A 26,838-nucleotide genomic window follows, 5' to 3' on the forward strand; every position below is an offset into this window, starting at 1 on the left:
CGCTGGGGAGGAGGGGAGATGCAGGTTCCAGTCCATCAAGGAGGGGTTCTGTCGAAGAGCCAAGTTTTGAGGTTTCCCGTGAAGATGGGGAGTGATATTGTCTGTCTGAGGTGGAGCGGTAGGGCGTTCCAGACTTTGGCCGTGAGGAAGGAGAAGGAGCGGCCTCCCGATCTGCTCTTTCTGGCGTGGGGGACCAAGGCGTAGGAGAGCTGGGCTGGTCGTAGGGTCCTTTGGGGTGCATGGAATTTGAGTCGGTTGTTCAGGTATGCAGGTCCGGTATTGTGGAGGGCCAGATAGCGTGGATGAGAATCTTGAAGGTGATTCTAGCCTCGATGGGGAGCCAGTGGAGTGTGCACAGATGCTGGGAGATATGTTGAGAAACAGTCTTGCGGCGGCGTTCTGGATGTTTTGTAGCTTGTGAGTGAGGTTTTTGTTTATTCCGGCATGTAGTGCGTTGCCGTAGTCGAGTCTGCTGGTGACGAGGGCGTGAGTGACGGTCTTTCTGTGCTGGAGGGGGATCCATTTGAAGATCTTATGTAGGAGGCGGAGGGTGTGGAAGCAGAAGGATGCGACGGAGTTGATCTGGCGGTCCTCACCTTTTCCATTTCCCCCTGCACCAGCATTCCATGTAAACTTTTTCTTAGCTTTCCCCGGTTCGACGATGACATCACAAGGACACGGCATTGGTCGCGACTCCGTATGATGTCACTAGAGCCATAAGAAGACCTCGTCGGCGTGCTGACATCAGTTCCACCCATTTTCTTCCGTGCCTTCGAGGCGAACGGGTGGACCGACAACATAATTGGACTATACACAGTATACAATATATACACGAATACACACAGTATAAAGTGAAAGAGGAAAAGCTAAAGAAACAAAGCACTTCCTAACAACCAACAGTATGGCAAGCAAAAGACATGGGAAAACAACCATGTAAAACAATAAAAACATTTTCGTTTATGAAGGTGGGCAACGGAGGGGAGGGTGGGTCAGTGCAGAATCCACAGGCAGACACTGTATCCACCAGGCAAGTAACTTGTTCCTCTGATGGATACATCTGCCTGTGGATTCATTACCTTTTGAATTGAATCCCATAGCAGTCCCGCTCCCGGAGGAGGGTGTCCACCTACTCACACCAAAAAGTCCTGCAACACAGAACGAGCAAAATGGACATCCCTCCTCACCTAAGAATCCAAGCAATAATGCTTCGCGAAAGTGCGGAGCGAGGCCCATGTTGCAGCCACTACAACAGGAACACCTCTAGCCAAAGATGATGTGGAAGACTGAGCTGTAGTAGAATGAGCTCTGATACCTTCAGGAGGCTCCTTCTTGGCCAGGGCGTAGTAAATCTTGATGCACAAGATGATCAACCTGGATACCATTCTTTTGTGGACGGCTTTACCCTTCAGCTTCCTAACAAAGCCAACGAAGAGCTGGTCGTCCAACCTGGAGTCCTTGGTTCTGTCCAAGAAGAAACTGACCGCCCTCTTAGGGTCCAGGCGGTGAAGTCCCTCCTCCCCTCGGAAGGGTGAGGGGAAGGCTAGAAGGTAGGCAAAGTAATAGACTGTCCCAGATGGAAAGGAGTAACCGCCTTAGGCAGGAAAGCAGCCCTGGTCAGAACCATTTTGTCTGCATGAAAAGTAGCAAAAGGGGGCTTAGAACTAAGAGCCTGCAGCACACTCACCCTCCTGGCAAAGGTAATAGCCACCAGAAAAATAGTCTTAATAGAAAGCAGCCTAAACAGACAACTATGAATAGGCTCAAAAGGAGACCGCATCAGAAATTTAAGAACTGAATTCAAATCCCACTGAGGCATAATAAAGGGAGTGGGAGGGAACCTATTTATGAGGCCATTAATGAACCTCATGACAATGGGGAACTTAAATAAAGACAGCTGGTCTGGCAAACAACGGAAAGCCGAAAAGTAGCCCTTAACCGTCATCACAGAACAACCTTGAGGGGCCAAGGAAAGTGAAAATCTAAGAACATCCGAAAGACGAGCCTTCAAAGGAACAATGGACCTCTCTCCACACCACATCACAAACCTGGCCCATCTAGAATAATAAACAGATTTGGTGGAGTGTCTCCTGGATGATAAAATAACATCCACCACATCCTGTGAGAGAGAGAAAGAACTCAGATTGCCCCGTTCAAACTCCAGGCATGAAGGTGCAGGCTCTGGAGGTGGGGTGTAGAACCTGCCACTGCGAGAGGAGATCTGCCCTGAGAGGGAGACGGAGCAGAGGGTGGCACGAGAGGTGAAGATCTGTGTACCACATCCTTCTTGGCCAATCCGGGGTTGTCACTATAACTTGGGCCCAGTCTTGGCAAATCTTCCTAAGAACCTGAGGAATCAAGGGTACGGGAGGATACGCGCAATGAAGTTGTGAGCCCCAATCCAACTGAAACGCGTCCTCCAACGCTCCCCGCATCAGAAACCGGAGACTGCAGAATGACTGGCAGTGGGCGTTCTCTTGCGTGGCGAAAAGGTCCAACCGAGGAAACCCCCACATCCTGAAGAGGTGATGGACCACCTCCGGATGAAGCCTCCACTTGTGATCGGCCGAGAATTGCCGACTGAGACTGTCCGCACGCACAATTAGCACTCCGGCCAGATAATTTGCAAAGACACAAATCTGATGGCCTTGAGCCCAGGACTAGAGTCGCAAAGCCGCTCTGCAGAGACGATACGACCTTACGCATCCCTGTTTGTTTATGTACCACATCACGGTAGTGTTGTCCGCTAGGACTTCAACCGACTGACCGCGAAGGGAGGGAAGAAAAGCCATGAGAGTCAAACGTATCACCCGCAATTCCAAAAGGTTGATGTGAAGCAACCTTTCTTCCGGAGACCAAAGACCCTTGATCTCCAGATCCTACAGATGAGCACCCAACCCTAGCGTAGAGGCATCCGTGATCACCGTGGCCACCGGTGGAGGAAGCTGAAAGGGCCTCCCTTGAGACAGGATACCCTCCACACCCCACCAAGACAGCTTAGCTGCAGTGTCTCTGGGGATCCTGACCATCTCCCCTAGATCTCCGTTGTGTTGATACCACTGCCTGCGGAGGCACCACTGGAGTGCCCTCATGCGCCAGCGTGCATGGTTGACCAACAGTATGCAGGAAACGAACAGACCGAGCAGGAGTAGCACCTTCAGGACTGGAACAGCCGCTCCATAATAAAACAAAGGTATCCTCTCCTGAATCCTCTGCGGAGGTGGGAAAGCTCGACACACAGTAGTGTCGAGTACTGCCACTATGAACAGGCTGCGCTGAGAGGGACCCATGGCAGATTTGGGCACATTTGTCAATCAATCAATAGGGTTTATTAAGCGCGCTACTCACCCGTGAGGGTCTCAAGGAGCTGGACGGGGTTGGGGGGGTGGCACAGTTCTGGTCAGTCAAAGAGCCAGGTCTTGAGGGTCTTCCTGGAGATGTGCAGGGTGGAGGCACGTCTGATGTTGATTGGGAGATGGTTCAAGAAGCCTGAATCGAATAACGGCCATGCTGTTAACTGCAGATGATGCAGCACAATCTCTGGCGACTTTGCTTTGAGCAGCCGGTCGTCAAGATAGGAGAAAACAGGAATCCCCGACTTTCTGAGATGAGCTGCCCCCCACCGCCATCACCTTTGTGAAGACCCGAGGCGCAGAAGTAAGACCAAACGGGCGGACTGCAAACTGGTAGTGTGGAGACCCTACCGTGACACGGAGATACTTCCGATGCGACTTCAGGATGGGATGGGAATGTGAAAATATGCATCCTGCAAATCGATCAACACCATCCAGTTTTCTTGCTGCAGCGCCAGAAGAGCCTGAGCTAGGGTCAACATCTTGAATTTTTCCTGCCTGAGGTAAAAATTCAAGATCCTGAGGTCTAGGATCAGTCTCAACCAGCAGTCCTTCTTGGGAATTAGGAAATACCGGGAGTAGCATCCCTGACCCCTTTCCTGCTCCGGAGCCAACTCTATTGTACCTTTCTGAAGAAAAGCAAGAACCTCCTGCTGCAAAAGCATCAAATGGCCCTCTAAACACCAGTCCTGGTGAGGAGGGTAAAGAGGTGGAAACTCTCGGAAGGGTAGGGAGTACCCATTTTCCACAAGATTCAAAACCCAAAGGTGTGATGTAATAGATTTCCAATCTTGTAGAAAATGGGACACCTGACCCCCTACAAGACCAACATGCTCCAAGATTGGGGATCTAGATCTGCTTTCTGATGGCACCAGCGGTGGGGGCAGGAGAGGAAGAAGGGGAGGAGAGATACCCGCAGACTACCTCTACCCTTTCCTCTGTACGACTTGTACAGAGGGTTCCGCTGCTGCTAACGGCCCGAAAGGAAGCAGTCTTCCCAAAACCACAGTACCTTCTAGAACCATAACCCCTACGTTGGGACTGCAGACTTAAGGACTTTGCAGTAGCCCTGCTGTCTTTGAACCTTTGTAGTACCAAATCTGCCTTTGCACCAAAGAGTATGGACCCATCAAACGGCAGATTAGGAAGAGTAGCCTGCACATCTGGAAAGAACCCCAAAGATCTGAGCCAGGCATGCCTCCTGGTAGCCATAGAGGAACCCAAAACACCCTGGCTACCGAATCTCCGGTATCCAGGCCAGACTGAATTATCCGACAGACGGCAGCCTGCGTATCCGCCAAAACCTCAAAAAAAGGGCAGCGAACATGGTCTGTGAACTTAGGAGCCAACTGCTTGGCCGAGTCCATTAAGGCATGGATAAACCTCCTCAACAAGCACGTGGCATTAGTAGACTTTAACGCCATACTTGAAGAGAAAACCTTCTTGACAGATTGCTCCAATTTCTTAGAGTCCCTGTCCACCCGAGTTGTAGGGAACGACCCAGCCGAATGCTTAAAACAGGAAGCCTGCACCACCAAGATCATTAGGAGCAGGCTTATACCTTCTTGCCACAGTCTTTGAAACAGCAGGAGCAGATATGTGTTTCTGCCAAACCTCCAGAATTGGCTCTGTTAAAGCCTCATTGGCTCTGTTAAAGCCTCATTAAAAGGCAAAAGAGGTTCAACAACAGAAGATGGTGAATGCAACACCTCAGTGAGAATATTTGGCCTGATCTCTGCTGTGGGCATTTGAAGGTGCAAAAGTTCAGCAGCCTTCCTGATGACAGCATGGTATGGTGCAACATCCTGAGAAGGCAAGGCCTTTGGCGATGAAAGCTCCCACTCCGGGGAAGTGTCTAAACCACTGGCCTCTAGAAGGCCCTAAAATTCATCCACGGAGTCGTTGATTTCCCCTCTTTCTGCCTTATCCTGCTGGTATTCTTCTTCCTCTAGCAGTCTTTGGGCTTCTCTCCTTGACCGCAACTTCGAAATTGGCATCGGCAGCACGGAGACATCGGTATCGAAGGAGGACCCGCCGAAATGGGTAACGGCACTGCTCGAAGTCGAGAGGATGAAGGACCACCAGATGGCGTAGGAGACTCTGAAATCGGTGTCGAAAACCTCAGAGCCGGAATCTGCCAGGACGGCACCATCAGCACAAAGGGCACGAAGGGTGCCTGGGTAGATTGTTGAGGGATGCCCAAATTAAAAGCAAGCGTACCCACGGGACCAGACGGTGCACCGGTAGGGTAGGCTGCCCTGGCAAACATGCCGTACATCGCATTAAGAAAATGCAACAGATACGACTTTGGCCCAGGAAAGGGTGGATAAGGAGCAGAGTCTGAATCCACTCAAGGCCGCGTTTAAGGCTGAGGCTGCGGTGCCGGATCCGGTACAGACAAAGCCACAGGAACAGGTGAAGACTCAATGGGCTCCGGGGAATCCTTTGGCGCCGGAGAAACCCTGGGTGCCGGAGAGTGGGCCGGAGTTGCTTTAGGAGAAGGAGAAGGCGAGATGACCTCCTTAGAATGACGTCGCGGAGCTGGAGTAGACTACCTCAAAGCCCTACCCTTCGAAGATAGACATCGAGATCCATGCCTTCTCTTCTTATGTTTATTCAACTTTGAGGAATGCGAGGTCGATGACTTCAATTTTGACCTCTTACGATCCCTCTTCTCCTTTCTCGCTCGGGCCATGAAGAGCTTTGCTTCACGCTCCTTCAATACCTTCGGATTCATCGTCCGACAGCTGGAACAACCGCCAACGTCATGGTCCGACAAGAGTCACCAGAGACAGCCGTTGTGGGGATCTGTGATGGACATATGGCCCCATCACTGCCTACAAGGCTTGAATCCAGACTTCTTCACAAAGTAGCCGTCCCACTGCTACTCCAAGAGAGAAGAAGAAACAAAGTAATAACAAAACCAATTGCAGAGTCCCAGAAAACCGTTACGCGTCGACGGCACGGAAAAAAGGAAACTGACGTCAGCACGCCGACGAGGTCTTCTTATGGCTCTGGTGACGTCATACTGAGTCACGAGCGGAGCCGTGCCATTGTGACATATTCATCGACGTAGGAAAGCTAAGAAAAAGTTTCCGAGGAATGCTGGCGCAGGGGGAAATTCAAAAGGTGATGAATCCACAGGCAGATGTATCCATCAGAAATATTACATCATCACTGCAACACATCTGCCATTTGTAAACATTTTGCCCAGAAAAATCCAGCCGGGATTAGTAATGTCTACCCACGCTAAATTACTTCTCTAATGATACAAAAACACAAATGCAAATCTCTAGACAACTATTTTTTTTATGGAGGCATATCAAGGGGCCAGTACTAATGACAGTCTCCTTCAGATTTCTTCTTCCCACAGGATGGACGCTTCACAAAGATAGAAGACACGCTGCGAGTCTGATGAGAAGGACGAATAGCTATTGTAAAGCACAAAAAGATAAAATAAAAGGAGGAGAAAGAAGCACGAAAAGGATTTTGAATGAGGTCTTTACATGGAATTTCAAAAGGACTTTCAGTCAAAAGGGCAGACAAATGAGCTGTCTTTGAAATGGTGGTGCAAAGTACTCTGGGATATGCTCCTATGTTCTGCAGAGTTGAATGGGATTTTCAGAGGCTTTATGCATTCAATGTTCACTGGCAAATAAAATGTGTTTTAAGAGAGGTATAAAAACATGTACTCTTTGTAAAGGGTTTCAGGATAGGGAAGTCGATATTCAGTACTTCTGATCATCAGTCAACGTACCATGAGAGCTAAATTGAATTATTCTGCATCACGCATACACTTCCAGCATCACATCGCAATACCAGTGAAGACCCTAATATAACCCATTGAAACATTCAGCAAAGAGAAACTTGCAATACTTCTTTACGTCAGCAACACACACTGTCAGCTTCTGCAGCTAAAAGTGTGGAATGGCCTAAGAATCCCCTGTACCACAGAATATTAGAAAACTGTGGGCAAAACCCAGAACAATAGAATGCCCAACAAATATAAATAATGAGCAGCAAGCGGACGCGTAGAGCAGGGTGTCAAATGCAGAATATAAAAGTCTAAGGGTTGTGTTTACAAATCTCCATTAGGTACACATCATCCACTAATGTTTTTGGAGGGTGGGGTGGATGAGGAATCTAAACAGGACGTGACGACAGGATTGGATGTATCGATATATTTCACTAAAATAGAAAAATAATCCGAACAAGACGATGTGGGTTTAAGCAATAAGTGCACAGGCAGGCTATTCAAACCAAGTCAATGCGTTGCTAAATATTCATGAGTTACGCTCTACTTCTAGTTGCTCATCGTCAACCAGCCACTAATCTATAAACACACGTTACTACAAGAAGGAGCGTATAAACAATCAAAAATTACACTCTAGAAAATATTAAGTCTTCATTAATAATGTCCAAAAAGAAAACTCTTCCAGTAGAATCAAATGTGTTTCTTTGTCTTTTATTCGATTATTTCATCGATTGTTTCATCATTTCAGAAAAGTTGACCAATCGTTACAGAAAACAGCCAACGCGCTTCGTCCCCACACGGGACATCATCAGGGCTTGATGTCAGTAACTTTATTGAAAATCTAAATCATGATCAGTTAGAAGTGTCTTCCTATGAAAATCGCCTTTCCTTACATCCAATGTGCGGAATCTACATAAAAAACCATCAGTCACAGTCCTACATTTGCTAATCCATCTGGCTTCTGCCTGTCTAATTCTTAAATCCCAATCACCCCCTCGGATGTTGGGAATCATCTTTTGAATCCCATGAAATCTGAATTCCATAGATGTGCCATGTTGAGCCTCCATATGGGCATATAGCCGTAATCTAATATCTCGATTGATCACTGCACGTCTGTGTTCCTGAATTCTCATTTTTAGAGTCCTCTTAGTACTTCCAATGTAAACTCTTTTGCAACCACATACGATTGCATAAATGACCCCCATACTATTGCAATTAATGAATTCATTAATGCAATAACATTTTGTACTATTGTACGAAAATTCTTTGATCTTATTGATACCTAATGAACATACATTACAAGATCCACACACATAAAAACCCTTAGGTGGTTGTGGTAACCAATCCGATTTAACTGAACTGGTGGATCGAACATAATTAGTGGATACCTTTTCTTTAATTGCAGGGCATCTTTTAAAAGTTACCGATGGTCTATCTCCTATGATCTCTACTAAGCCGGGTACACCCTTCAATAAATTCCAATTCCTACCAAAATCTTTAATGATATTATCTCTTTGGATACAATAAGTAGTGACATTAAAATGTTTGGATTTGACCCAAGTATTAGAGGAGCCGTGTGGTTTAATTTGTATTTTAAGAAAAGTTAATATTCAGGCATAGAATTCAACAGGTTACAAAAATGGAGGAGATCAAATAACTCAGCATAAATTATGTTCATACATGGATTCCATTTTCCCACCACTGGTGGGATATGCTTCTAGAAATGTTAAGGGCCAGTGCCAGGGATCCATGCTCCAGAGTAGAAATATTAGCTTAGAGCTTGTACTGCACAGCCATGTGCCTTGCATCCCAACCCAAAAATGCTGAATGTGGTTTCACTAAGGTATCTACATATCTCACACAATGCCTGCTTTTTCCCCTTGTTAAAATTAAGGCTTGGAAAACAAAAATGAGTTGAAACCCACTTGGTAATCTCAGTGAGTTTTGAATTACAACTAGAGTATTAAAAAAAACAACGTTGCCTTTTATAGGAATCGTTTTAAAGTTTTGGTAAATACATTTCATCCAAAAAATGCTCTAAATTCAACATATAACCGAGATAATCCATGTTTATTAAAATTAAGGATCACCCCAATATGAAGACTTCTAGTTACTATATTTCTACGTTTCAAGTGATCACAGTGGCTTGGGGTACATTACTACATCTGATGAACAGTGACATAGGTTTTTCACTCGTATTAATCCGTGGGTACCAATTAGATGGAGTCAACATTTGCCTACTTACAAGTCCTGAGGTTTGGTTTAAAAACGTATGAATGAAAAGCTGAGGGTGTGTCATCTTGGAGCGGTCCCTTAGGTCAAGTAATTTACCTCAATATCCTACTGCCCCAGGGGCAGGTCTTCCAAGGAGGCCCAAGAGGCCCCAGTGGTTCGAACACATGTAAATGTTCTAGCATGTAGACACTTTCTATTACCTGTGATGGTGGAGAGGTGGAAAACGATGAGGTGCACACCTCCTGAGAGTCCTCCACCACTGGATACGCTGCACCTGTGTCGTCGGTCATCGCTCTAGACAGTGAAAAACAGACACATCACAAATCCCAAACTTACCCCACTAAAAACTCTGCATTCATATTGGATGGAACAGAAGAAGTTTTTCTTTCATTGGCTCTTATTGACTTCAAAGTTTAGAGAGCATGTAAACACATTTAAATGACAGATCAGTGTGAAGGCTTTATTAAAACAAGCATTAGCAAAACCAATAGGTCTCATCCATGAGGAGGCATTGGCTGACCTTTTGGCTTTGCCAGTTCTTGTTGATGATGCTGTTCTGCAAAAAAAGAAAAAGGTTGTTTCTGATATTGAACCACATAGGCAAAGAAAAGAAAGTCTACCTCAAAAGGCTGCCAAAATCAAAAGGAAAAACAAATGGCGAGTGAGGGATGAAATGCAAACTAATGCTGCTGAGCGGTGGTAGAACTTGGGGGAGATGGGGATAAAAAACAAGTTTAAAAAACCTGAGTGAGACTATGAGAGTCAGGGAAAGCAACGGGTGAGCTCGGGCAGAGGGAAGCAACCGAGATGTCAGAGATGTGACTGCGGAAACAGCACATGGGTTAGAGAGGAAGAAAAAATGCATTCAGAGTGCTATAAACAAAAGAAAAGGTAGTCTCCCAAATGTAAACAATGAAACAGTACAAGTCAAATGATGGTAAAGAAGAACAAGCTACTTACCTTCAGTAACTCTCTTTCTGTTGGATACTCTAGTTACAGATCCTCCTCCTTCGAATATCCCCCGGCGCAGGGCTGGACCCAGACATGTTCTCAGCAGTGGCTAGGTGGAGCCTTGTGGCTCCCCATTGGCTTCATTCTGCCCCAGAATTGACGGAGCGGAGTTGAATATTAAGCACCACCCTTGCTACTGGACTCTGTCCACACCCTCTGACATGGAGCACAAAATAATTAGTGGTACCAGTGTGCAGATCTCTAATTTGGGACCCTTTCAGATGATAAAAAGAGACAACGCTACTGAACATGGAGCTGGAGAAGGCAGAGGAAAATCTGCAGTTAGTAGAGCATCCACCAGGAAGAGTTACCAAAAGGAAATAACTTGTTCCTCTGAAGGACACTTCTAACCGGCGATGTTGTATCTTTAGTACAAATAACAAAGCTTTATCTCCCAAAGGCAGAGGGTCTAAGAAGTGGGCTCAGACCAAAAAGTCATGCAGGCCTGAACGGAAAATGCAAAACGGACGAACGGGCCAAAAATGTACTTTTAATAGTGCCCACTGCAAGACCTTTCTGGGTCAAAGACAAAACAAACAACAAAGTATTTAACAGTGCGGCTTGCAAGAGGTCTGTCCTGCGGACTGCATACCAAGCCACAAACCAGTCCCATTATCTGCCGTAAATTGGCTTCGTAAAGGAATTGTAAAGGCTTGTAAAGGCTTTGTAAAGGAATGCCTGGAAGCAAAGAGGACATCCACAATATCGGTTGTTTACACAGGTTCGTATGAAGAAAACTGTTCTTGCTGCTGCAACAGTACATCCTCCTCACGCGGTAGCCTGATGTTCATGCTCAGAAGTTCCTGGTACCACACTTGCCTGGCCAAATCCGGAGCGATGTGGATGGCTCAGGCCTGGTTGTTCCTGATCTTCTTCCGAGCTCTGGGCAGGAGAGGTGGAAAGGTGTACACGAGTCCTGTGCTCCACTGTAGCTCCACTGTAGCTGGGATGCATCTCTCAGAAAGAGGCAGGAGAGGTGGAAAGGTGTACACGAGTCCTGTGCTCCACTGTAGCTCCACTGTAGCTGGGATGCATCTCTCAGAAAGAGGCAGGAGAGGTGGAAAGGTGTACACGAGTCCTGTGCTCCACTGTAGCTGGGATGCATCTCTCAGAAAGAGGCAGGAGAAGTGGAAAGGTGTACACGAGTCCTGTGCTCCACTGTAGCTGGAATGCATCCCTCAGAAAGAGGCAGGAGAGGTGGAAAGGTGTACACGAGTCCTGTGCTCCACTGTAGCTGGGATGCATCTTTCAGAAAGAGGCAGGAGGGTTGGAAAGGTGTACACGAGTCCTGTGCTCCACTGTAGCTGGAATGCATCTCTCAGAAAGAGGCAGGAGAGGTGGAAAGGTGTACACGAGTCCTGTGCTCCACTGTAGCTGGAATGCATCTCTCAGAAAGAGGCAGGAGAGGTGGAAAGGTGTACACGAGTCCTGTGCTCCGCTGGAATGCATCTCTCAGAAAGAGAGCTATCTTGGTAAATCTAACACACAGGTGTTTTGACCGTGCTCATTCTACAGTGGCAAAAAGATCCAGGCGTGTTTCTCCCTACTGCCAAAGGATGCCCTGTGCCACCTCAGGGTCAAATTACAACAGCAAAGGAAACACTTTCCTCTACTGAGGGCCCAGAGAAGTGCAGGGGGGCGGGGGACCCCGTATCACCGGAAGTACCAATCCATACTGCCAGGAAAGGGGGGTCGCTCTTTCTCCTTTCTGGCACCGGCATCCTGGAACAAAATGCCTTCACATCTGCGTAGCATTTCCAAACAGAGCTGTTTCCGTAAGAAGTTGAAGACATGGCTTTTTGAAAACTAAACCATCATCCCTTTTTCAGAGCCGTCTGCAAGCGCCATGAGACTCTTGGAAGTGATATGTGCGCAATACAAATGATCCTGACTTGACTTGACTACTGGCCTCCTCTAGGTTTATATATAAACTGTAATCATTGTAATATGGTGCCAAATTATTACTATTGTCACCTCCTGCTGGTAGACTCCGGTCTGAATCAGAACAACGATGGAGCCTCTGATGACAGATCCATGGCAGTGGTGGTACAATGTCAGAATTGTGCTGTAAAGCAACAGGGTGCACAATTTCCGTTGGGGGTCGAGACCGATTTGGTTTGGGGTCAGATATTGAGTCAGTACCAGATATCTCTTGGGCACTGGTGATAGTGGTATCTGTGTCAATGAAATAGAGACCGGCACAGATCCCCGAGCTGGAATATAATTCTGCATTGGAGTTGCTGTAGAACCAGAGTTAGGTCCTAGGGGTTTAGAGAGGCTGTGGGTGAATCCGCCGGCGGTAACCCGACTGAAGGTCCCTGCAGATCCTTGGCGCCTGAAGGTACACCGGAAGGAACCTTAGAGGAGAGCCAGAAATATGCAGTATTGCCTCTTTAAAGGTTGTTGTGTGTAGGAAGTTGGCTCTGTATATACTATACCAAAGTGAGGTACAGTGTGCACAGAGTCCAGTGGAACCCCCAAAGGTAGGCAGAGGTAAAGTTAGATCGAACCTTACTCTCTATTTGTGGCAGTGTGGTCGAGCAGTAAGGCAGTATCAGAGGACAGTGTTAAGCATTTGTTGTACACACTCAGTCAGCAAATGAATTCACACACTCAAAGACTGAACTTCAGAACAATTGTTTTTGTATAAAAATATTCTTTTAGTTATTTTATTTTCTAGATCAAGCAAGCCTGGCACAGGTAAGCAATGAATACTATACAGTAGTAATGCAGTTTGTAAACAGTTTGGATTCCAATAGTAAATGTACTTTGATTTGACTTACAGTATTGGTTCAGAGAAATGCAATGATTTGTAAATACAGTACATAGACTTGAGTGGGATTTTCAGTAAAATACCAGGTAAGTTACTTTTGAGATTACTTTTCAACACAGTATAGTATACATGGATACTACACTGGGACATCTCCTGCAAACAGGGGAGTAAAATCGTTTTTGTTAATCGGTACAATTTTAAAGAATTTCTTTAAGTTTTCAAACTCCACACAAACACTTTTCCAAGAAAAACAGTCAATGTTATCCTATGGAGGAAAATATGGTTATCGGTTTTGAGGTAAGTATTTGGGAGTGGGAGTTGAGGTTCTGGGGGTAGACTCAGGGGTCCCCCAGGGTCAAAGATGCACTTGTGTTACACCCTCAGCGGCACTGGGGCGGTAGGTGCAGAGTGCTGAGGCCCAATGTTATCCAATATGGGATAGGGGGCCTCCGGTTGGTGGCTGCTGGCGAGCAGGCCACAAGGTTGTGGGAGCCAAGCTCCTGGTGTTAGGTTCCGGGCAAAGGGGGATCCGGTTTAGCACACAAAGTGCACCCGCAGCGGAGCAGGAACGGCTGGGTGCAGAGTGCTGTTTTGGCGTCGGGTGTTTTCAATGGGGATTTTCGGTTTTGGTTTTTAGCTGCAGGCTCAGTCTAGGGAGATTTTCGGGAGGAACCAACAGCTGGGCAGGTAAGTTGGAGGGCTCGGGGGACATGGGTGCACTGCAGGTTCCTTTCCCCAGAGCGCAGGGCAGATGTATGCAGGGGTGTCTTTTAAGGTTGGATTTCACCTTACCGGGCCACTCGCGGTGGAGGCTTGGGGGGTCTCTATGCAGAGGCTGCAGGCGATGTCGGGGAGTCCTGGAGGGGGTGGGGGTCAACCCACGGTGGACTCGGAATCTGGAGCACTGGGGGACCTCGCTGGGACCAGTGGGCCACTTGAACTTGGGCTGTAGGCGACGGGGCAGTGGTGGTTCCAGACGTCGGATTTCTTTTTCCTCAGCAGGCTCGTAGTCTTTGTTTGGTGTTCCTTTTGAACAGAGCTGCTGTTCACAGGACATCTGGTCTTTGTTGAAGGCAGTCAGTCCTCCCCGGGGTTCTGGAGGTCGCTAGCTGCAGGACAAGACTAGTTTTGGCGCAGGATCTACGGAAACTGCAGACGGGCCGGTATGGCTGGGGCCAAGTCAGTTATTCTCTGCAGTCTCCTCTACTGGGCGTCTTCTTTTGTACTTTTTAGGTCTCGCGCCTAGCGATGCAGTGTGCAGCGCGTCTCGCGCCTAGCGATGCAGTGTGCAGCGCGAGTCCTTTTGTAGAGGGTTCCAAAACAGAGCCTGGAATCGCACACGCTTGTGCGTGTGCGATTCCTTTTGGGCCATGCTATTGGTCTTTGCGTGCGTCTTTTAATGAAAGACTGCACGCAATTGGCCAAAGGCAGAGCATAGCTCCGCCCAAGGCCTTTTGGTGTCTGTTACGAGCACCGGCCGTCATGTGGTTTCAATTATCGTGCCCAGACACGAGCGCGATAATTGAAAGCACATGTCTGCTGTGGCGCGCGCACCACTAGTTTTGAAATGTACGCTACAATGCTTGTTTAGTTACATTTCTTCGTACCTGAGCACCTCTGCCATAAAGCCTTCCCCGCATTTTATTGCGGTCTGAAAACAGGCGCTGCCCAATAGACTTGTTAAAATAAGTAGTTTTATCGACCAACACATTTGACCATCTACAATTTCTCAAAAACATCTCAACCCTTTCCATCTCCCCATTTTGTTAACAAGACGCAAATGCAGGCCTTGCAGTAATGACAGACATACTGGGGAGTCACTCAAAGGACTAATAATCTTATGTACCTGTCCTGTTAAAAACACAAAACAGAAAACACATTGTTTTCTTCTATAATTATTTATAATAAGAAAAAACGGAGTACTGGGAAAATTAATGTTAACAGATTTCTTTCAGAAAGCCCTGTTGATATATTCTGATCGGCTTCACTTTCATGTCACAGTTTTGAACTTAAGATTCAAATGCACTTATATCAGTTCTTCCCTTTCACCACTTGTCTACTCGTAACAAGTGCATAGTTTTACCCTTTTGTGGTTGCTCTCCAGATAAATAACATTCCGTCTCATACAGCGCTTTAATACGGTTCTGTTTCATACAGCGCTTTAATACCGTTGTTTACCCTGTTCCCCAATCTGGTCACTTTTGGCAGAGGGAGTCTCCGTAGCACACACAAATAAAGTGAAATGCCCAATAACACACATTTTTATCAAGTGGCAAAGCCGTGCTTACTACAGATGTGTCCGCAGCGGACAACGTACTCACTGCAGTGCCTCGCTTCTCAAGTGAACAGTGAAGCGCTATTTTGAGGAATGTGTGTTAATCGTCAGAAAGGAAGGTCAAGCGATAGGAGCACAGATACAGCTGGTAAGGCCCACTGGAGTTTCTGCCCGGGACACAAGAAAGGGACTGAAGTCTGGATTGAGTTCTGGAAACGAACACTTTACGCATGGGTTGGGAGCATTAGGGCTGCGGAGTGTCTGATAATATACCCTGGACGCCACTGCATTTTATTAAGCAAACCTGTTCTGAGAAAACGAGTGTTCCAATTCCTCTCAAGAACCTCAAGAGATGTCCGAACACGACCTGAGATTGCACGAGACTCCTGTGCGCCCCCCAGCCTGTTCTTTTGAGCTGCCAGTGAGAGCCCTGTGCTCTCTCTTATAACCAGGAGAGAGCTAAATTATACAGCAAGAAAAGGCAAATTATGTGGCATAATGTGGCACATTTTGTAAAAGTATTAATTCATTATTTCATCATTTTCAAATTTGGTAACACTTTCTGGGCCTTGGTTGCATTACATGAGTACCTATATAACGCTCAAATATATCAAAAAGCAACAGAAAGGTCACCAGTCAAGCTTTACAAAGGCCCTTCCACTGGCTAGAGCAACACTGTCGTCTAATGTGTTTTAAAAACTTGCAAGCTGTCGTAAACAGGCACTTCACTTTCAACGCGACGTGGAGACTGAGCCATAAAGGCACCTACTGGTGCGCAGTGGTACTGCTCAAGATTTTCCAGATACAGTCTGACGGCTGGGGAATTTCCCATGGTGAGGAATCTGCAGTTAGAAGTATTAATCAGAAAAATCAAACTGCTAGCACTGGAACCCAACAGACTGCAAAGCAGCAGGTAGCCTGTGAAGAACCCTGCAAATGACTGTTCACCTGTGTAGGTATGTAAGAGGAATCATGTGTAGATTATCTCTTGTTCACACAAGCCACTTAGTGGAGTATGAAATATTTGCACCAGCATGTCAGAGGTTGGAAGGGAGGGTAAACGGATGCAGTGCAAGAAAACAAGTTACTTACCTGTAACTTTGGTTCTCCAGTATTGGTAACTTTCATAGATTCCCATAGCTTGTATCATTCCCCGTTGTTGGAATGGGAGTCCCCGGTAAATAAAAAATACCGTAGCAGTATGTACAAAAAAAAGATAAAGGCCTAGGCCTCATCTCATTTTGTAGCATATCCACCTCTTTTTGTAAAAGAGACCAAAAACACTGAACAACCAATCAGAACAGCCTCACCACATAGAACCCTCCTGAGAGAGCCTCAGATTTTCGTAGCCGTTGTATAGCAGTATAACAGAAGATGCTAGAGCTGAGCTTTCCCAGGGGAGGAGGGTGGGCGCATGGGAATCTATGAAAGTTACCAATACTGGAGAACAAAAGTTACAGGTAAGTAACTTGTTTTCTTACTCCAGTATTGGAACTTTCATAGATTCCCATAGCTTGTATCAGAATAGCCAGCAGTTAGAAAAAACGCACATTTTGTGTAACAATACATTGCATAACTTTGCCATGTCTATATCATCATAAGAAATACAAGTTACCAAAACACCAGTCAGTAAACCTCATTAGATACAAAATGTGCGAAACCAATAACAGGAAGGAGGGTTAGAAGGGAAAGCTCACCGCTTATTGGAGGAGATTCCTCAGGACTGCCTGTCCCACTGAAGCATCACTACGCGTGGAAGAGTCCAAGCAGTAAAGCCTTGTGAAAGTACGGGCACTGCTCCATGTAGCTGCCCTGCAAATGTCTTTAATCGGCGAAGAGAGCCGCAGAAGAAGAAACGGATCTTGTAGAGTGCGCCCAGACCCGCCCTTCTAGGGGCTTACCGGCCACTTGGTGACAGTACTGGATCGCGCTGGCAATCCATCGTGCAACCCCTTGCTTCAAAAGAGGGAAACCCTTGCAAGTGGCACTGAAAGCGACAAAGAGCTGTGTAGATCTTCTGAATTCCTTGGTGCGTTGGAGATAGAATTTTAAACACCTTTGAACATCCAAAAATGAAGAGACCTTTCCGCTGGAGTTGCAGGTCGAGAAAAAAAGGATTTGAGAATGACTGGTTCATTCTAATGAAAGTCCGAAGGAACTTTTGGGATAAATTTTGGATTTGTCCTCAGAATCAGAGTGCCCTTTTTAAACTGTAAGAACGGATCCTTGATAGTGAGAGCGTGTAGTTCACCTACCCTCCTGGCTAATGTTAAAGCGAGAAGGAGGGCCACTTTCCATGAGAGGAATTTAAGGTCCACCCTAGGAATTGGCTCAAAAGGTGGTCTCATGAGTTGGGTAAGGAATAAGTTGAGCTGCCACATAGATGGTGGAGGTCTAACTGGTGGGAAAACCCCCAAAAATACTTTTTTTAATTGTTTCACGATTCTTGCCGACCAGAGGGAAGGGCCAGAAGATGTCCGTCTGAATCTAGAGATAGCTGCCAGGTGCACTTTGATAGAGGAATGAGCGAGCCCTGATTTAGCCAAAGTCAAAATATATGGCAAGATTAGATGAGGAGCATAAGAGTGAGGATGAATGTTCTCTTGGCGGCACCACGGGCAGAAACGCTTCCATTTCAAGCGATAGGTCTTATTCGTACTTGCTGCGCGGGCCTGAGCTAGCACCTCTCTACATTCTTGTAGGATATTTAGGTTTTGAAATTCTCTGTGCTCAGGAGCCACACTGTTAACTGAAGCGAGCTCGGAAACAGATGTACCACTTGGCCCTGGGACATCGTCAACAGAGAGGAAATTGGACGCAGATGAATTGGACGATCCAGGGAGAGCAGGAGAAGCTCTCTAAACCAAAACTGGCAGGGCCAGGCCGGGGCCACTAGAATCATCCTGCAGGGTTCTGCTTTGAGCTTCTTGAGTAGTCTTGGAATTAGTGGAATTGGAGGAAAAGCGTAAACAAAGGGGCCTGACTAGGCCATCAAAAGCACATTCCCCAATGAACCCTGATGGTGTTCCCTGCTTGAGTAGAGTCGGCATTTCTTGTTCTGCGGAGTGGCAAACCGGTCTAAGGACAGAGTGCCCCAGAGATTGAAAATTCTTTCCAGAGTGCGCTGGTCTAATTCCAACTCGTGGCTCACAGATTTGAGAAGAGTTAGCGTATCAGCCGTCTTGTTGAGGGCACCCGGAAGATGCTCCGCCGAAAGAGAGATCTGATATTGTATAATCCACTCCCAAAGCTCCTGAGCTTCCTCGGATAGCAGACGAGACCTTATACCACCCTGCTTGTTCACATAAATAATGCATGGCCGTTGTGTTGTCCGTACGGACCAGGACGGTGGATCTTCGGGTTCTCGGAAGGAAAGCCTGTAAAGCCAGACGAATCGCTCTGAACTCCTACAGATTGATGTGGAGAAGGCGTTGCTCTGGCTGCCATCGGCCGCTCACCTGAAGGTCTTGTAAGACTGCTCCCCAGCCTTCTAGAGAGGTGTCTGTTGTAAGTATTAAAGGAGCTGAAGTGACTGTGAAGGTGAGACCCTGAGAGATATTGTCTCTGATCGTCCACCAGGTGGCCGCCTCTTTCATAAGCTGATTTATCACTATTTTGTCGTTGAAAGAGCCTTCTGCTTGGTGCCATTGCATATCCAATTGCTCTTGGAGCGGGCGCAATCGTAGCCTGCAATGCGGAATTAAGGGAATGCAGGATGAGATCGACCCTAGAAGAGAGACTTGTAAAGGCAAACAGACAGACCATCTTGTTTGTAACGGACGGGCGGAGGTTATTAGCTTGTTCTGCCTTTCTTCTGATGGAAACGCTTTGCAACAAGATGTGTCCAGAATAGCACCTAGAAAATTGGTCGACCTGGACGGGCAGAGGACTGACTTTTCCTTGTTGAGCTGAAGTCCCAGGAGACTGAAGAGTTGAGTGCATCTTTCGACTGCTTCTGATTCTGCTTGATAAGACTGTGCTTTCACCAACCAGTCGTCCAGGTAAGGAAAAACCTGTATAGTCTGTTTTCTGAGAAACGCTGCGACTGGGGCTAAGACCTTTGCGAATATCCGCGGTGCGGATCTGAGTCCGAAAGGCAGGACTTGGAATTGGAAGTGGCTCTTGGCTACTGTGAAGCGTAAAAACTTCCTGTGGGCCGGGTGGATGGGAACATGGAAGTATGCGTCCTCGAGATCCATGGTGGCCATATAATCCCCTGGATTGAGGAGCCGCAAAATGTCCTGTATGGATACCATCCGAAAAGAGAGCTTTATGAGATAGGTGTGTAGCTCCCTCAGGTCTAAAATCGGGCGCCATTTTTCTACGGATTTGGGAACGAGAAAGAACCGGGAATAGAATCCCTTGCCTCGCTGAGACAGAGGCACCGGCTCTATCGCTCCTTTGAGAAGAACTTGGTGGGCTTCTAGACGTAGAAGGTGTAGATGTTTGGATTCGGTGGCGCGAGGGGCTCTGGATGGTGGGTGGTGTTGAAACTCCAGTGTATGGCCTGACAGGACGATATTGAGAACCCAAAGGTTTGATGGTATAAGTTGCCAGTTTGGGAAGTATTGTGAAATTCTGCCCCCCCACTGGTGTAACAGGGGACGAAGGAGCCGTAGGAAAGCCGCTACTGGCGCTTAGAGAAATCCCTCCCCTGGCGCCCTTGTCGTCCTCTAGAGGATGGTCGAGAGAAAGACGACGATTGGCCTTGATGTTGTGAATATTGAGGGCTGTAAGACTGAGAGGGCTGCGAATAGCAGGACTAGCGCTGTTGTTGGTATCCACTCCTGTATGAAGAAAAACCTCGTCCTCTCGCTCCACGGAAAGGAACCTTGCGGTATTGCAGAGTCCCAAGGGACTTTGCAGTCTCCGTGTCCTCCTTTATATCCTGCAGCACCTCGTCAATGTGCTTTCCAAATAGCATCTCCCCATCGAACCTTATAGATCCAGGATCTTGTTTTGGACTTCCGGACGAAACCAGGTGGCCCGAAGCCAGCCTTGCCGCCGAAGGACTGCTGCTCCTGCGAGAGAGCGGAAATCTGTAGTAGCAATGTCCATTGCACAATCAATTTGATTCCTCGGGTAGCTGGTCTAAATATGGGGATAGATCACACCACATCTGGCGATCATATCGTCCAAGAATAGCCAAGGCATTGGCAGCTCTGACCAGGAGGCTCGACATAGAAGAAAACCTCTTCCCAACATTGTCTAGTCGTCTTCCTTCTTTATCTGGGGGTGTGGTAAGAGGTGCCGCCGGATTCTTTGATTTTCATTGGGCCGCTTGTGAAATTACAGAGTCCGGTTTCCGCTGGCTGACCAGACAAGCAGGGCTACCCTCTGGAGCTTTGTATTTCATCTCCAGTCGAGGAAGAACAGGCATGACAGTTGCTGGCAACCTTTATTCCCTCATCACAGAAATGGCCCACTATTGGGATAGATCGAACAGACTTCCTGTAAGGTTCTTTTTTTTTTTTTATTGATATTTTTATTGAGAGTTCATAGACTTAATCAACATACAACAATGTCATATATAAATACATATTTCGCAATATTGAGAAGAAGATCGAAAAATTAATTAAATCTAAAGTTCAAAGTATTATAGTATGATACATATCCATATCGAAAAATACTCTATAATGCAATCACAATATTTCTATAATACAGGAAGAGGACCTAATAATTTAAAATGCGACAGTGCAATAAATCAACATAATATAAAGTGCAAAGTGCTGTAACCGAACATATACTCAAATATAAATTCTCTCCTTTTATGTCCACTACAAAATGTTATTCTATATCTCAAACACACTCCAATATTTCTTATATTTTCTTACAGTTCCTGATCTTAATGCATATTTTTTTCTCCAGTTCTTGTATCCTAGAAAACTTTGCCCTCCATGCATTAAAAGTGGGTATCTTCTCTGTTCTCCATGCTTGCAGAATTAAAGATCTTGCTATTGAGACTGCGACAAACAAACCTTCCTGATGCGCAGAGGTATCAGGAGAGCAGCCCAAAACCACAGTTGACTTGTCAAAAAAGATGAACGGATCAATTATAAATTTAAGATATTTCTCAATCTCCTCCCAGAATCTCTGGATTTTGGGGCATTCCCAGATGATATGTGTCCAGGTTCCTTTCTCTGTACAACGAAAGCATTTATCTTCTATTTGTGGGTATATTTTATGAAGAAAAGAGGGTGTTCTATATATCAACCATTTCGTATAATATTGCATGCGTTTAAAATTTGCCCCTCTGAAAATTACTGTATTATATTTGTTGATCCTATTCCAGGTTGACTTAAGAATCTCCATATCTTCCCTTTTCTTCCATCTATCCCTGGCTTTTTCGTATAGTAATAGGGATTTATTTTCATCAAAGATCTTAATCCAGTTACTAAATTTCCGTTGTGTGGGGGAATTAAGGGCTTCACTGATACTCATTTTATAACGCAAGCTTTTCATATCTAGATTTTCCAATATGGATTTCAATTTAATAAATGACCATTTCAAAATTGTATTTGAATGTTGGAGTCCTGCTTCGATTTCCACCCAATTTTTCCAACAATTCCCCCGAATAAAATCCTGGATTCGAACATATCCATTTTCTTCCCACAGCTTTAGTATATTACTTTCTAGAAGACATGTTTCCCCCGTATGTATATTTGAAAGCCTTGTTGAAATATTGATTCTAAAAATATCATAGTGCGCTAACAACTGAGTTTTTTGTCTCAATAACCATTGTAGGGTCTTATACCGGACTTTTTTAGGATATTTAGTCACTCTTGTTGGATCCATTATATTGCACTCCCTTAGGATCTTAATCATAAAAAAGTTATCCACCTCTTGAGGGTCTAAGAAGAAAAATCTAAAACTGTGATGTGCAAATGTCGCATAATAATAATTTCTAATATTTGGAAGGGATAAACCTCCATCAGCGAAAGGATAATTTAAAGTGCCAAGGGCTAATCTTGGCACCTTATGTATCCATAAAAAAGTAGAAAACATACTGTCTATCTCTTTGAAAAAAGTGGTCTGTATTGCACAAGGAGCTGCACTAAAAAGAAAATTGAAAAGTTGAAGAATGGACATTCTAATTAACGCGACTCGTCCAATTATTGACAATGGAAACTGATTCCATCGTTTTAACTGAGACTGTACCTTTCCTAGCAATGGAGTATAATTTAGGGAGAAAAGATCTTCTACTCTCTGAGTTACATAGATTCCTAAATACCTCTTCGGACGGGTATTATATATCTGTCTAAATTCCAATAAAAGAGAGTTCACTTCACAATTACATAATATAATTTCTGTTTTAGACTTATTGATTTTATAGCCCCCTATCTTTTCAAATTCTGCAAAAATATTCATAACTTCCATCTGGGTATTTTTCTTTGGGTTCAGGAAGAGGACAACATCATCAGCATATAATTTTATGTTTGTCATTCCTTGAACAGGGACTGTGTGAACTCTTTTTTCCCTAATTGCAATTGCTAATGGTTCTATGAACAGAGCGGATAAAATCGGGGAAAGGTGACAGCCCTGTCTGGTGCCTCTATTTATTGGGCATATCCCTATATTAACAGAGTTGATTAAAATTCGGACCTGTGAATTTGTGTAAAGTTGTTTCAATAGAAAAATAATCTTATCTGGGAAGCAACATTTTCTAAAATTGTAAAAAGACAATTCCAAGAAACAAGATCGAATGCCTTTTCGGCGTCTAAAAACCAAATCTGCGCTTTGACCTTATTAATATTAAAAAAATCTAGTGCCTCTAATAAAAAGTTTGTATTATTATACAGCTGTCTCCCTGCTACAAAGCCACACTGATCTGGAACATCTAAGGGATCCAACCATCTTATTTAGCCTATTGGCAAGGAGTTTAGTAAACATTTTATAGTCAGTATTTAAAAGGCTTATTGGTCTATAAGAGTTCACATTTTCGCTATCTTTATTTAGGATACTGACCACTACTGCCGTGCGAAAAGATGCAGGTGGGTCACCCCCTTGTAGCAAATAATTTGCAAGTTTTAAAAATTTGAGGCAGTGTACAGTAGAGAATGCTTTAAAAAATTCTGCGGGGATGCCATCCTCTCCAGTGGCTTTGCAATTAGGCAAAGAGCTGATAACCAGATCTAATTCTTCCTTCGTAAATTCCGCTAACATAAGCTTTTTAAAATTATTTTCCAAAGTTGGGATTGGCAATTTCCGCAGAAATTCATCAATTATCTCTGGGGAGACCTGCTGAGTTGTCTGATATATGTCTTTATAATGTCTAAGAAACACCTCGCCTATTAATGGCGTAGTTTTTACGCAAGTTTTGGTTACATTGTCTTGAATACATTCGATTCTGTTTCGAACTTGTTCTTCCTTTATTTGCCAAGCTAGCAGTCTTCCCGTGTACTCGCTATCTTCATAGCTTGTCTGGAGATATAACCTGCTAGCCCTATCCCCTAAGTCATAATAGAATTCCCTCATTTTTGTTTTTGCGTTCTGTACTTCTTGCCTATTATTTAAAGTCCTATTTCTGAAGTATTCTTGATTTGCATGAGCTAAACTATTTTCTATTGCCATTCTTTCCTCCTTCTTAGCTTTTTGTTTCGGTACCTCTTTTGAGGTAATTATGCCTCTCAATGTAGCTTTAAAAGTATCCCATATTATGTTAATTGGGGCAGAATCTTTATTTATAGCGAAGAAAGAACCAATCTCCTTCCCTAAATCTGCGCACCATTGCTCATCTGCTAAGTTAAATTTATTAAAATACCACCTTCTTGATACTTGTTCATCTTTCTTCCCTAGAAGAGCTTCCATTTTAATGAGTACGTGATCTGAGAAGGCATTTGCTACATGCTCATATTTACTAATTTCCAGATTATGGGAAGTTAGAAAAAAGTCAAGCCTTGATGACGAATCATACTTTGCTGAATAGCAAGAGTACTCACGTTTAGTTGGATTGTTGAAACGCCAATGGTCTAAAATATCTATATCTGTCTTACAACTCAGTAATGCAATACATACTTGTGGTTTATTTTGCCTTCAAACTTTTTTTGTAGAATCTACCACCGGGTTTTGCAAATAATTAAAATCCCCTCCCCATATAATCTGACCAGGTATACCCGTCAATGCTTGTTTTGACTGCAAAATGGGGAGCGGGTCATCTACAACTGGTGCATAGATTGTAGCCAGTATCACACTTGTGTGGTTTATTTTCCCATGCAAAAATGTCCATCTGCCACTTGTGTCTGAATGAGATGCTTCAACATGAAATTGAACATGTTTGCCTATATAGATGCTCACACCCTTCTGAGCTTTCCCTGATATAGCCGAGCAGCAAAAACCCGCCCAGTTTTTAAACATTTTACTAGCGTCTGTTAAGGCTCGGAAATGGGTCTCTTGTAAAAAAATTACATCTGGGTGGTGACTTTTTAGCCAAATTTCTATAGCACCGGTTTTACGCCTATTATTTAAGCCATTGACATTCAGTGATACAATTGAGAGTTTATTTCTACTCATAATGCAGCCTGCTTTTTATCCATGCGCCCTAGGGAGTTTCATCCAAAGTGTAATATGTGCTATATGTACCAAAAAATACTTTACTAAGCAAAAGGAATATGCTACTTACCAGTATGCATCTGTTTTTGGCATGTAGAGCTGCAGAGCCACACACTAAGGATAAGATCGCCATCTGGTGTTGGGCTCGGATGATTGCAGGTTGTTGTTATCTTCAGAAGAAGTCTTTGGTCACGAGATTGGTGACTCCTCCCCTGGTCAACAGTGCGCATGGGCATCCACTCCATCCTCAGATTGTTTTTCGCCATGATGGGAAATGGAGTGTGTAAGAAGTAAAGAGAAAGGATGTCCATGTGTAGTGTCTAATTAAGACAATGCTGGAACAGATACAGGTCCCGGGGAGGCGGGTGGGCGTGTGTGGCTCTGCAGCTCTACATGCCAAGAACAGATGCATACTGGTAAGTAGCATATTCCGTTCGAGGCATATGAGCTGCAGATCACACACTAAGGATAGACTATATAGCAGTGTCTCCCCTAGCGGTGGTCACCTGTATCAGTTGCAGCAGTTTGGAATAGAGTTTTTAGGACAGCTTGGCCTACTGAAGCTTGCTGTTTGGATTGCACATCAACACAGTAATGCTTAGTGAAGGTGTGTGTAGTAGACCATGTTGCTGCTTTGAAAATGTCTTCTAAGGGGATGTTCCCTAAGAATGCCATAGAGGCCCCTATTTTACGCGTGGAGTGCGCCCTAGGGGTAACGGTAAGAGTACGTTTAGCTTTTTGGTAACATATTTGGATACATTTGACTATCCATCTGGCGATACCCGATTTGGAAATGGGGTTGCCTTTGTGTGGTGGAGCGAAAGCAACAAACAGTTGCTTGGTTTTCCAAAAAGGTTTGGTTCTGTCGATGTAATAGAGCAAGGCTCTTTTAACATCTAAGGTATGAAGTGCCCTCTCGGCTACTGAGTCTGGATTAGGGAAGAAGACTGGCAGTTCCACAGACTGGTTTAGATGGAAAGGGGAAATGACTTTAGGGAGGAATTTTGGATTCGTCCTAAGAACCACTTTGTTCCGATGTAGTTGTAGGAAGGGTTCTTCTAGAGTTAAGGCTTGTATTTCACTTACTCTTCACTGGGATGTGATTGCGATGAGGAAAGCCACTTTCCATGTTAGGAACTGCAGTTCGCATTTGTGCATTGGTTCAAATGGTGGACCCATGAGCCTTGTTAGAACAATATTAAGGTTCCACACCGGGGAAGGCGGTAACCTTGGAGGAATGATTCTTTTAAGACCCTCCATAAATGCTTTAATAGCTGGTACCTTAAAGAGGGACAGGTGTTGTCTATTTTGAAAATAGGCTGCTAATGCCGCTAGATGTAGACGTATAGAGGAATACGCTAAATTGCATCTTTGCAAGTGCAATAAATAGCAAATGATGTCCTGGATGGAAGAATCCAGTGGTTGTATGTCATTGTTAGCGCAGTAAATGGCAAATCGTTTCCATTTTGCAGCATAGCATGCCCTAGAAGTAGGTCTCCTGGCTTCTTTAATGATATTCATACAGTCTGGAGGAAGGTTGAGGTACCCGAACTCTAAGACTTCAGGAGCCAGATTGCCAAGTTCAGTGTTTGAGGATCTGGGTGTCTGATTTCTCCATGGTTCTGGGTTAAGAGATCCGGGGAGAGATGCAGTTTTTGATGTGGAACTAGCGATAGTTCCAAAAGTGTGGTGAACCAGGGTTGACGTGCCCAAGTGGGAGCCACTAGGATGAGTGTCAGCGACTGTTGTTTCAGTTTGCGTACCACAAATGGAATGAGAGGGAGAGGCGGAAAAGCGTACACAAATCTGCCTGACCAGTTCATCCATATTGCATTGCCCTTTGATCGCGGGTGTGGGTACCCGGCGGCGAAGGTTGGGCATTTTGCGTTTT

The 26,838-nt window shown here is 45.2% G+C and overlaps 1 protein-coding gene across 6 annotated transcripts in view; it reads right to left on the reverse strand.

The window, feature by feature from the left end:
• ATG13 (autophagy related 13) overlaps positions 1-26,838 on the reverse strand; it is a 487,446-nt gene that overhangs the window by 216,585 nt on the left and 244,023 nt on the right. For all 6 annotated transcript variants that reach the window (XM_085646672.1, XM_085646671.1, XM_085646670.1 and 3 more), the window contains one exon: positions 9,540-9,633. In XM_085646672.1, the coding sequence (XP_085502798.1) occupies positions 9,540-9,633 (94 nt within the window). The remainder of the gene's footprint in view (positions 1-9,539; positions 9,634-26,838) is intronic.

This window comes from Triturus cristatus, chromosome 3_1 (genome assembly GCF_964204655.1).
Source record: "Triturus cristatus chromosome 3_1, aTriCri1.1, whole genome shotgun sequence".
In the NCBI taxonomy this organism is placed as follows: domain Eukaryota; kingdom Metazoa; phylum Chordata; class Amphibia; order Caudata; family Salamandridae; genus Triturus; species Triturus cristatus.